The sequence below is a fragment of the Amborella trichopoda genome, chromosome 11 (assembly GCF_054954075.1).
Source record: "Amborella trichopoda isolate Santa Cruz 75 chromosome 11, AtrichopodaSantaCruz75HAP2 v2.0, whole genome shotgun sequence".
Lineage (NCBI taxonomy): Eukaryota > Viridiplantae > Streptophyta > Magnoliopsida > Amborellales > Amborellaceae > Amborella > Amborella trichopoda.
The window spans coordinates 38,815,522-38,828,821 of NC_142346.1; the positions used below are offsets into that span (position 1 = coordinate 38,815,522).

General features: G+C 32.4%; 1 protein-coding gene across 1 annotated transcript; it reads right to left on the reverse strand.

Annotated features, from left to right (window-relative positions):
* Nucleotides 1–3,702: 3,702 nt before the first annotated feature.
* LOC110007509 (uncharacterized) lies at nucleotides 3,703–7,096 on the reverse strand. The gene is made up of 3 exons (XM_020668911.2): nucleotides 6,911–7,096; nucleotides 6,071–6,361; nucleotides 3,703–4,622 (listed from the first exon to the last, which is right to left on the reverse strand). The coding sequence occupies exons 1-3, from the start codon at nucleotides 6,949–6,951 to the stop codon at nucleotides 4,460–4,462; spliced, it is 495 nt and encodes a 164-aa protein (XP_020524570.1). The 5' UTR covers nucleotides 6,952–7,096; the 3' UTR covers nucleotides 3,703–4,459.
* Nucleotides 7,097–13,300: the final 6,204 nt, after the last annotated feature.

The following is a 13,300-nucleotide window of genomic DNA, read 5'->3' on the forward strand; positions in this document are numbered from 1 at the left end:
CAAACCAATTCTCGCATTGGCAGTATATTCTCCAATAGGATCCAACAATGTTAATTTCACTAAGCCAATCAAGTTCTTACCAGTACTCCTCCATGATGTCCTTGTGCATTGCCATCTAAATTTGATTTTAATGCCCTGGTTTTGTTTTTTCTTTCTCTTTCTTAGAACTGCCTCTACAGATGGTCTCTAAATTATTCTATCTATCTTAGGCAGGGAGGGGTGCAGTAAGTTATGAGGTGCCACCCATCGCAAACCTAACTTTTGTAACTATTCCCGTACCGTATTGATTGTGAGGCATATGACGTAGGGTCACAATGGGTTTGGTCAGGCCGGTCCCAGACTTGGATTTGAACCCGAATAGTGTTTAGAATCAATATTTGGATCCGGACCCAAACCAGACCCATCTTGTCCAATATTTAGACCCATATTTAGAATTAGATCAGGTCTACTCCTTGTGTCTTAAGTCGGGTCTAGGTCCATTGCCACCCCTAATCTGATGAACAAATGGTCAATGAATTTGCATATCAAGCATGTCTAAGGGAGAGATTACCTCTCTTAAGTTAATAATTGTGAGGAGCTTCATGAGTCAAAACCAAACGTGTGGTGTATGCAAGGATGTTTTTAAGGTTATTTTTAAAGTTCAATTCATAAAGGTCCTAAAAAAAAAAATTTCTAAACTTTGCATACATATCTTCAAGAATTTCTATTATTTTGGAAAAATATCTCTAGACCCCCATTTTTAAGTTTTATATCTCAATAGATCCAAGGTTTTAAAAAATATCTTCGGTCATAAAAATTCTAAATTTTATATCTTTTAACCACTTTAGCTAACTTTATCTCTTTTTTTTGCCCTAAACAAATATAAGAAAGACATATCATTTTATACACCATCATTTCTCTCTTCACGTGTCTCTCACTCACTCTCTCCCCCATTAGAGAGAGAAGTAGAGAAGAAGGGTTTAGAATGAACATGTCTTTTTTATATTTGTTAAGGCTAAAAAAATAATTAGAAGTAAGTAAAGTTAGTCGAGGGGTTAGGATCTTTGTGGGTATATTTGTTATATTTTGAATATTTGTGTCTTTTGAGATATGAAAACCAAAATAAGAGATACGGTGATATTTCCCCTATTTATAAATATCTTGCACCCTCACACTCCTACCAAAAAAAACAAAAACAAAAAATGGAATTGTTATTGCATCCATACCATTTCTTCCTTTCTATTTTTTAAATGACCAATTTTCTCCCAGTTCGGACCTTCAAGGTCTTTAACTTCCTTCTAGACCCTAACAGCAACCACAACTGCCAAAGGGTGGTTCCTTCTAGGCCCTAAGAGCAACCTCAACTGTAGGGTGGTTCTTGGGTCTAGGAAGAATTTAGGATAATGAACCTCCAAAGTAGGGACAAGTTTGTTATTTTACATAATAAAGAAAATGGCTGTGAATATAATAATAATAATTTTAAGGGGCTTTTTTAAACGAAATAGTTTATATAATGTGTACCTCAAAAATTGATAAAATAAGTGTTTCGATGTTGAAAAACCCTCAAATCAGACCATCTCAACTTTGAGATACATGGATGTAAAAAAAATAAAAAATGAACTTCAAATTTTGGAAATAGTACAATTTGAAATGTCGGCATTGAAATGACATATGTCGATACCATTTGAGGGTGTGTCATACTCTGATTGTTTAGGGCCTCAGCCATATACAAACCACACCCTTTTTGAAATAACTAGAATATGTGCCTAAATTTCCCATAGAACTTAGGGTACTTGGTTTCCAATATCTTTGGTTCGGAGTTTGATTTTTACAATCAAAATAACTTTTTACATATAAAACACGAGCAGGTTCGTGACGCAGGTTCGTGATGAGGTGGCAATCAAGAAAGTCAGCTTAGGTTCGGAGTTTGGTTCAAATGGAGAATGAAGAACTAATTCACTTTTTTGACTTGGGGGGCATTTTTATCTTTTTAGTCTCATGTTCCGTAGGGTAAATAATAAGTCACATGCTCTATCGGGTAAAGTTTTTAATAATACAATCCTTTTAGTTTCTCATAATGGTGAATATTAATGCTTAGCTATCAACATCTAGGAAATAAAAATGTATAGGTCTTAAATTAAAAAATGCTACAAAATAAAGAGAATATATATAACGTATAATCCTATAGATCCATGCCATAAAATAATTTTCGCTCATATCTCCCAATGTTTTCAATATAGACTTTAAAGAGCGGATGATTGCCATCCTACTTAAAAATGTGGTTTTGTTATTCCAAATTTATCCATGATTTTTTTTGTTACAAGACTATGTAAACATATGAAACTACAAAAAAAAATTAATTATATCAATAAAACCTTTTATTAGTTACATAATTTCCTTGAAATAAGCCCTTTACATAAAAATAAAAGTGAATTACACGACAAAGTATCAAATATATTTGGAAGTCATAAATTTTGTATACAATAATATATTTTTGAAAAAATCTGATTTAGAATAATTTGATTTAATCAGAATAATTTTAAAATGTCAAAATTATAAACATTCATAGTTCTAAACCATTTTTCTTCCTTACAATGAGTTATCAAAAGACTTATTAGTTTTTTTATTCCTTATAATGAACAGTTTGGAACTAATATTTCAACACTACTTTGATTTCTCATCCGGGAGAAGAAAAAAAAACCGACCCCTAAGAAAGTTATTTTGGAAAAAAATTAACATATATGGACACTTCAAAAATATGATGTTGAATTAATCAATTAATATGTTTAAATAAATATGAGACTCCAAATGAACAACCAGAGGACAACACACTTGGGGGGGCCAAATTCGTTTGTGCATTCCATATTACAGAAACACAAATTTTATGTATATTACTGGGAACGGACAAGTACCAGAGGTTTAATCATCTGTTACAATTTACATGAGCCTAAATTAAGCTAAATACCCTTGATCCGGACCTCGAAACCTATGCATGCGATTTTAAGAAGGAAAATATACAATCATACAAAATGATAACAATACAATGGGTATATGAACCCGTATATTTGAACTTAAATGTAGGAATATTGTCGTATGATCTACTCCTTCCTCGAGATCGGGCTTCAGGCAGGTCTAGATAAAATAGTTTATCTCTCTCTCTCTCTCTCTCTCTCTCTCTCTCTCTCTCATACGATTCAGAAAACAATCACATAATCTACTCCTTCACAATCACATAATCTACTCTTTCCTCAAGATCGGACTTCAAGTGGGTCTAGATAAAATACTCTCTCTCTCTCTCTCTCTCTCTCTCTCTCCCCGATACGATTCAAAAACAATAATATATTGGCCTGGTTCTTAACACATTGATGGTAGTCGCTCTCTATCTCTCTATCGGTCTGGTTCTTAACAGGCTACACTAATGGTACAGTCACTCTCTATCTCTCTATCACACAAAAGCCCATTGATTCAATCCTCTTAATCGAATGGAATCGAACCCCTTTCTCATCAAAGAATGAGGTTTATATAGACATTTGGTAATGGATAATCACAAACTACAGTCTTCATTTTTCCGCTGCCCATGCATCTTCATCTTCATGATCTAATCTTCGAAATGATAAACACGGGAATTTGAATACACCATAGGTATTCCTTTATGATAATTACAAATTTAGTCAATGCTTATCTATCTGTTATTCAAATCAAGGGTGAGCATTACGTGAGACATTTAAGGAATGTGTTACTTCTTATCGAGTGTCTGTCATAATGTACTTAGTCTCTTATGTGACTAAAATAACACCCAACAAACTAATTTCATATGTGACTAAAATTACACCCAACAAAACTGCCCCGGGCATTGCACTTGTGGGATAATTCCAAAAATAGTCTCATATGTGATTAAAATTACACCCAACAAAACTGCCCCCGGGCATTGCACTTGGGAAAGAATCCCAAGGTATGGTGGTTTGGGTGAGTTACCGACATCATACATCTCTCTTTGTTATGGTCATGCATACATGCCTCAATCTTCTCAAATATTTCCTTTTATTCAAGGAGCTTTAACATTAACGGTAGGACTGCCAACCAAGCCACCATTTCTCAACACACCATTATCATTACCCTTCATTCCCAAGAAATAGTCTCTTTGGCTTCCCTGTGAGAGTCTATATATTCCCAACGGTTGTACGAACCCAATCGCACATCTCAACATGGGCTATCCATATCTCTAACCCTGACCTTACTGCCGCTGTCAAGAATAGTAGGGAGCATATTATAGATATCCCTCCGGCCATTACAGAGGAAGATAGTAGCCGGAAGATAAACCAAACAGGTTAAGGTCGCGAAGACTCCTAACTTCCAGCTTAAGAGAAGCAGCGGATGACGAACCAAATAGGTTACGGTCATAAAGACTCTTGACTGCTGGCTTATGAACCTCTTTCAATGAGAGGAAGATCCATACAGTTAAGCGCCGAAGCTGGTGAATCTAGTCCCCATAGGCCAAATGATTAGTAGAACAACGTATCCCTTGCACCTCATGAGTTCTAGAGGTCTGATTTCCACCGGCAGGGGATGCTAAGGGGGCCGCACGACACTGTGGGTGTCTGTTGATGTCATCAATGAAAGCTTCGTCAGTGTGCAACATGTTCCTGCACATTTTGCCGATGAATGGAACATTTCGTATTTTAAAATACTAAAAATTTAATGTCCGCCCTAAATCACTCTAAATACATATAATGCGTAATACGAGATAAATAATTTAACACTTCACTCCTTCCTTTTTAATTTAATTTCAAAATACCTTTATATTTTCTTGACAAAGTTCGATGATATCATGGCCTTTGAACAAGACTTCGTCTACGAAAACAACCAAACAAGGAAAGGGCAGCTGCCATAATACTTGACCAATTGCTTGTCCACTTTAAACAAGCAATTGACCCAAGTTTGAAGGAACAAATACCACCATTTTAACAGCAACAAAAAAAAAATCACATGGACGGATCCGATAAAAAACCAGCATTCGGTAGATTCAGAATAGTAGATTCGCTGATTTTTTTGAGGAACTGTCAATTCCGACGATTCTTCACTGAGTCCGACCGATTCTCACCAATTCCCATCGATTCTTCATCGAGTCAAGCAAAAAAACTAAAAAATAGAAAAGAAGAATAGTTTTTATTTAATTATTTTAAAAAAATTGATACAAAAATTACTAATTCTACCGATTCTTCCAATCCAATCCACTGATTCTACCGATCCGATATGGGTATGGGTATAACCGATTCGAGTCATTAATCCATTTTTTTAATCACGGCAATGAACTAAACTTGACATTCATTCTAAAAAAAATTTTCTTAAACGTGGGTCATTCTAAAAACTGAAATAACTTGTACTCTACGTTTACTCATGCATCCTAAACGGTGCCAACATCAAATAAGCAAGCTCGCGGACCCATTTCCAGTTAATCGGTTTTGTAGTGTAGATTAAGACATAAACCAATTTCTTTTAATGTTTTTTATTAATATTTTTTGATAGAGGTTGAGAGAGAAACCAATATTTTTGCCAACTTTTATTAATGTTTTATTTTTATTTTTTTGGTAATTAAATAACCTGTTTTTCAACCTACATATTCATCCCTCTGTTTGTGGGTTTTCGTTTTCTTCATGAACTCACAAACAAGTGATGGAGAGAGAGCAGCTGGATAATGCTGGTCATTAAGTGAGAGAGATTTGGGTGGGAGTCTTATTGGATATTATCGTGATTGTCCTTTAATCTTTTCAATCTGGAATTTATCATATAATTATCAGAATCTATTATATTGATATATTATTCATTGTAGAATCGATTTTATTGAGCTTAATAGATATGAATTCAAATTATATATAATTAAAAACGTAATTATATTACAACTTCTATAATAATAAAATTGACAATAATTTCTACTGTATATGAACTAAAAATCCACATGTTTGCATCAATTCATTGCACAGCACACACCAATTGCTTTGTTAAGATTTTAATTGCTACTTTTGTTTTCAAAAACTTTGTATCAGCATAAATACATAGAAAGAAAGCTATTCTAATGGAGAGAGATGGCTACTGTTCTCGACACTTGAATCTCTTCCTCATGTCATCAACAGGCCTGGTCTTCGTGTATATAGAACTGAGGGACCTGAACCGCCTCTTCGGCTTCGAAATCGCAGAAGGCTTCTTCCCCTCAACCACTGCTCCGCCATCCACTGAATAAGAAAGAGGAGGAGAAGAAGAATTCAAACCCCACCTATTCTTCTCTGCCTTCCCATCATCACTAAGCTGAACAAGTTGTTTTGCAGCTGCAATTTCATTCTCCGCCAAAGGCTTCAGCTTTTCTCGCTCTGTAAAACCAGTTTTTCTATAAAAAAAAAGCAACGAAGAGCACTTAGAGAGAGAAACATGGGCATTACATAGAGAATGAGAAAAAGCTTCGAAAAAGAAAACATGGGTTCTACGCCTGGGTTTTCTCGCTCTGTAAAACCAGTTCAAGACATCGGCTTTAGATCGAGAATGAAATACTGCTACACCGGATTTTCTCGCTCTGTAAAAACAGTATTTCTATACCGATTCGAATAAGAAAGAGAGAGAAACACAGGCTTTAGAAAGAGAATGAAAAAAAAAAAAAAGCTTGGAAGGAGAAAGCATGGTTTTAAAGCTTCATGCTTTCTTCGAATTTTACTGTAAAACCGGTTGTTCTACAAAACAAAGAGAACAGCAAAGAAAACTCAGAGAGAAACATGAAATTTAGATAGATTGAGGAAGGTCTTAGAAAACCAGTGTTTATACAAAACAAAGAGAACAAGGAAAAGTTAGAGAGAGAAACATAAAATTTAGATAGAATGAGGAAGATCTTAGAAAGAGAAATCATGATTTTGAAGGGTCTAAAACATGGGTTTGAAGGGCTCACCTTTCTTGTTGTTGTATAACAATTGAAGGGTGTATCGCCATTAGAGCAGCAGGAAACCGAGGGATTTTGCTTGTCCCTCTAAATTTTCTCTCTCTGAGTCTTTCTAATGAATGAATTGGAGTAGAGCGGGTTTGGCGTATATTGAAAGGTTCTCTCTGAAGCAATTGCGAGGTGACTACCACGAATAAGGGACGAAAACGCGTTCCCCCCAAAAATCTATACATATATACACATATATGAGTACGGCTTCAATAGAGCCTACGCTCCAAACAATCAAATTAGAGCCTACCTTCGAATGGTTTCGAAAAATGTGATTTCAATACTGGAGATCTTTGTGATAGCTTTAAGATATATTTTCATATTTATTTATACAGTTTAAAGCTTTAAAAATAGGGTCAAACGACAGATCTATGAAAACTTGAAAATTGATAGTCCAAAAATGTGTTATAAAATATACTATTTCCAAAACTTGAAATCCGTTTTTTTTCTTATGTCCATGCATATTGATGTTGAGATGGTCAATTTGAGAATATTTGAACATCAAAATAACTTCTTCTAATGAAATTTTTGAGGTAGGCTCTAATTTAATTGTTCAGAGCCTCTGCTCTGTATAAACTTTTTCATATATATATATATATATATAAAGCTAACAATAGCTGTACAGCTATAATGAATAGTAATATAGGTGGAATATTAGCCGTCAGATCTTCATCACGTGGTTCAAATTACATATCACTATTTTAATTTAAAATTTTTTCTATAAATCTGATTAAGATAAAATTTTGGATGTATATACCTAACACTATTGCACACCATATAAAAATATAAAAAAATTTATTTTCAATAATTTAAAATGACCAAATTACCCCCATCATTTTTCAAGGGTATTTCGATCGTTTTAAATTTTTGAAAATATTTATATATATTTTTTAATTGTGCACCCTCTTTTTTAATACACACGTCTAAAATTTCATTATGATCCGATTTCTTGAAAAATATTAAAATTCATGTAGTTATATATATTCTGAACCACATAATGAAGATCAAATGGCTCCTATTTCGCCTATTTTACTATTTATTATAGCTGTCCAATTATTATAAGGTTTACTCATTTATACGAAAAATCTAACAATAGTTGGGCATCTATAATGAATAGTAAATAGGTGGAATTTCATCCGTTAGATCTTCATCAAGCAATTCAAAATACATATCACTATTTTAATTTTAATTTTTTTTTTATAAATCTTATTAAGATGAAATTTTGGATGTATATATCTAACACTATTGTGAACCATATAAAAATATAATAACATTATTTTAAATAATTTCAAATGACTAAATTACCCCCATCATTTTTCAAGGGTATTTAGATCATTTTATATTTAGAGAAATATTTTTTATATTTTTTTTAGTTGTGCGCACTATTTTTTGGTTCACACATCTAAAATTTCATTATGATTCAATTTTTAGAAAAAAAATATTAAAATTCATATAGTGATATGCATTCTGAACTACATGATGAAGATCTGACGGCTCACATTCTACCTATATTACTATTTATTATAGCTACCCAGCTATTGTAAGGTTTACTCATATATACAAAAAAGCCAACAATCACTGGGCAGCTATAATGAATACTAATATATGTAGAATCTCAGTCATCAGATCTTCATCGAGTGGTTTAAAATATATATCGCTATTTTAATTTTAATTTTTTTTATATATCTAATTATGATGAAATTTTGGGTGTATATACCTAACACTATTTCGCATTATATAAAAATATAAAATAATTATTTTCAATAATTTAAAATGACCAAATTACCCCCATCATTTTTTAGGGTTATTTCGATCATTTTATATTTTAAAAAATATTTTTAATATATTTTTTTTAATTGTGAGCCCTATTTTTTAGTACATACGTTTAAAATTTCATTATGATATGATTTCTAAAAAAAAATTAAAATTCTTATAGTGATATGCATTTTGAACTTCATGATGAAGATCTGACAGATTTCATTCCACCTATTTTACTATTCATTATAGCTGCCCAGCTATTGTAAGGTTTACTTTTATATATATATATATATATATATATATATATATATATATATATATATATATATATATGAGTGCGGTTTGTATAGAGTCAGGTTCTAGCGAATTAAAGTAAAATGCACCTTCAAATAGTGTTAAAAAAATGTGGTTTCAATAATGGAAATCTTTGTAATAGCGTTAAAATATAGTTTCATCTCTAATTATAAAATTTCAAGCTCAAAAAATAGTGTAGCTTGAGCAGATCTATGAAATCTTGAAAATTGATTGTCCAAAACTACATTACAAGGTGCAGTATTTTCAAAACTTGAAATCCATTTTTTTCTCATGTTCATGCATCACAAGGTGCAATATTTTCCAAACTTGAAATCCATTTTTTTCTCATGTTCATACATCGTGATGTCGAGATGATCAATTTGAGGATATTTGGGAGTTAAAACTACCTCTTATAGTGAAATTTTTGAAGTGCGCTCTAATTTGATTGTTTAGAGCCTCACACTTATATAAACTTTTTCTAAATATATGTGCACCACTGCATCCAAAAATTTTCAAAAAATTTGCACATCATATAAGCTTTTCTTTTGGACATATGAATACTACATTATTAATCAATACCACATTATTAAACCAGAGTTAAGGGGTGGATACATGTCGGAAGAATAAAGGGTGACCCTATCATGACATAGAAGATAGGGTAAGGAGTCCTAAATTTAGGATGTTAATGGGGAATGGGTTTTCATGACATAGAAGATAGGGTAAGGAGTCCTAAATTTAGGATGTTACTGGGGAATGGGTTTATAGAAAGCCAAAAAAAAAGAAGAAAAATATTGACTTCCTAAAATTTTGTAAAGTAAATCGTACATAAGGAGAGGTATCCTAAATATTCTCCCCTGGAAAGTCACGAGCCTTTCTCTCTAAACTTCTTATTTAATTTGACCCATAATTTATATTTTGTATTTTTGGGAGGAAATTAATATGGTAGTTATTAAACTTCTAATGTTGTGGGTTGGTGAGTGAGAGAGGTAAAGAGAGAAATGAATTAAAATTGAAGGTATTATAAGGGATACTCCTAAAATCCTAGGATCACCTCCGAATATTTGTGCATGCTAACCTTAGCTGCTACAAAGATTGGCACGCATAGATATGAATTAAAATTGAAAGGTAAACTATCTATATCTTCATGGATTTTTTAAAAGAGTGAATGAGATAGCTATTGTAGGAGTTAAAGATATCTATAAATTTTAGAAGGTAAGGTGACATGGGCACTGAAACGGTTTAACCGGCTTAACCGGTAAACCTGCCTATTCAACCATTTTAACTAGGCAAGACCCTGTAGTTAAAAAAGTATTGAAAAAATAAAAAAGAATACAAAAAAAATAAATCTACTAACATATGAAAAGCATATAAAGAATGATTAAAACAAAATATATTTAAATGAAGTTAAAAATTAATAATAAAAAAATGCATTTTAACGAATTGATTTGTGCCTAAATATTTTTTTTTAAAAAAATAAAAAAGATGAGGAAATATAAAAGTGAGTATTAATGACCAAAACAATTTTTAATCTTTGCCATAATATAAAAGACTATTAAAAAATTTACAAACCAAATTCTTTATTTTTAAAAATTTATATATATTTTTTTGAAAAAAATTTAAATCCAATCAATCACGTAAACTGCCCAAAATGAAAACTAGCCTCGCCGGTTCCAATCTAACCGGATCGCCCGGTTTTTCCGACCGTGGTAAGGTGCGAATGCTAACAAGGGTGTACAAGGGTTGGCAGACACAATTAAAAACCAAATAGATAGACATGATATCAAAAGTTATCAATTGGTGATGCTTGCATTGTTATATTATTTTATGACTGTTGGATTGATATTTCTCTTGCCTTTACAATGTGAAGTTCGGTACTTAGATATTTTGACCTTTGTTGCTTTTGAAGAAATTGCTTTATTTGTTTTAACATTCGATATTTACATTTCTATTTGAAACAAATCTAATGCTTTGAAACACACATGCGAAGCATTGCATTCAACTAGTTAAGACGTTATATTTTTACAAATAGATTTTTTTTTTTTTTGAAAATCTATAAGGTGAGATCATTTATTTTTAGGAAAAATATATAATGAGATCATTTATCTTTGGTATAAGGTGGTCACAATTAATCTTGACCATTTGATGTGAAATTAGGTGGTTGCATTTATTTCATTGACTAACTCGAAGTTCAAAAAAAAAAAAAAATCCGAACTTTGTGACACACCCAACTATCAGATTTCACATTCAATGATTGTAAGTAATTATGACCTCCCTATATCAAAGATAAATGGTATCGTTGTATATAATATCTTATTTTATGTAAGGAGTCACAATCATCGTTGACCATTATATATAAAATCAAACAGTTGAAAATATGTGTGTTGCTTTTATATGATTATAAAAGAAAAAGCCGGGGATTGTTATATGTACCATATTTCTGCATTGAGGTGCTCCTCAATAGCACCTCAATGATGAAACCCAATCAGCATGGGTTTGAGGTGCTCAATGATGGAACCCAACCAGCATGGGTTGTTCTTATTTGCCAGCCATGTTCTAGGGAGATAGAGCAAAAGTACTAGGGCAAAAAGCATAATCTTGGGTTCTGACAGCAATTCCTGAAAAGAAATTGACACTACAATGCCAACTCTCCTCATATTATATCATTGAACTGAAAATAAGAAATTGTGATGCTGATGCAAATCTTGGATACACCAACACTATGGGCTGAAGGATCAACAAGAGTGAGGAGGAAAATCTTTAAACAGAAACTGCCTATTGATGCCTGCCCTATTGTATTACATTTTCATGTATTAGATTTTACATCTAATGACTACAAGTAATTGCGACCTCCTTCTATCAAAAATAAATAGTCTCATAATATACAATCCTTTCTTTTTTTTTTTTTGAACCCTAATATATATCAACCACTATTGTATTACATCACTTCAGGCCCTACAGCTGGAAACATTTATAACTCGCCGATTATAAATGGTGTTTTTAAACTCGCCGATTTCTGATATGAATTGCTGATTTGGATAGAAAATCAGTAGGACCACACTAGTTTTGGGATGGTTTGGGTCCTAGCCCGGTTCCCCTCCAAAGACCCCTTTTTTTTTTTTTTTTTTTTTTTAAGTGTATCTAATATTTTTTTAGGTTCCATAAATCCCCCACCAATAAATCCGTATATTTATTTTTTTTTTTTATTTACTAATTTTTAAATATATTTTTGGATCATCGATTAGGATGATCCAGATCAGATATGGGTTATCGATCTAGTGGTTCAACATGAATCTATTGTTGTGCTATAATACCACTTATTGTGCACGGAAGTTCTAAACCCGATGGGTTGATTTTTGGCAAATAAAGTATGAGAAATAAAACATGGAATACATAACACAAGAACATAAAGATTTATGTGGTTCACCCAAGAGAACTACATCCACGGGCACGGAAAATAAAAATCCACTATACCAATGAAAGTTGCATCAAAGATTTTGGAACAAACCTCGACAAAATATCCAAGTCGGGCACTTGTAAACCACTCTCCTTTCCTTCTCGTTACTTCTGGCAACCAACAACATCAGAGAGAGATGCAAGAGCAACGAGAAACTGAATTTTTCTCTAACTAAAAATGAAACTACCCAAAATCTCAATGGGAACCGCTTCTCTACAAGAAACAAACCTCTCAATCTTCCCAAAAGAGGCATCATCACAATGTTTCGGAATTTTTTTTCTCTCTAAGAGAAATTTGCATCTTAAAAGGAAACTACTCAAAATATCAATGGGAACCGTTTCTCTACAAGAAACAAACATCTCAATATTCCCAAAAGAAGCATCATCACAATATTTCGAAAGTTTTCTTCTCTTTAAGAGAAAATTACATCTTATACACAAGAAGCTCTAGCTCCCCCTCTCTCTAGAGGAACTACCAAAATTATCTGCACATATATATAAGATTAGGAATCCATACTAAATGGAAAACTTCCAATAGATCTTGTATATATATGAAATGACCAAAAGATATATTTACGCTTCCTAATCTTTTTGGATTTTTATTTCTTTTAAAAAACTTATCAATATCAATCTCAATCCTATAAAATATGGGAATATCTCAATCCCATCTAGTCTGGATCAATCTCAATTAATCCCACAAAATATGGGATTTCATTATGTGGGTGATTTTGGATCGCATCAAATCCAATATCTATTACGTAGCAATTAGGATTTTGAAACATTGTTAATTTTGATGGTTCGAAGTCACGCTCAATTTTTTTTTTTTTATTATTTTAATGTGACCAT

Coding starts and splice junctions, on each gene's coding strand:
- LOC110007509 (XM_020668911.2), bottom strand. CDS start 6,951: ATGGCGATACACCCTTCAATTGTTATACAACAACAAGAAAG. Junction 6,362..6,910: donor GTTATACAACAACAAGAAAG/GTGAGCCCTTCA, acceptor TTTTTTTTATAG/AAAAACTGGTTTTACAGAGC. Junction 4,623..6,070: donor AGATTCAAGTGTCGAGAACA/GTAGCCATCTCT, acceptor CAAAATGTGCAG/GAACATGTTGCACACTGACG.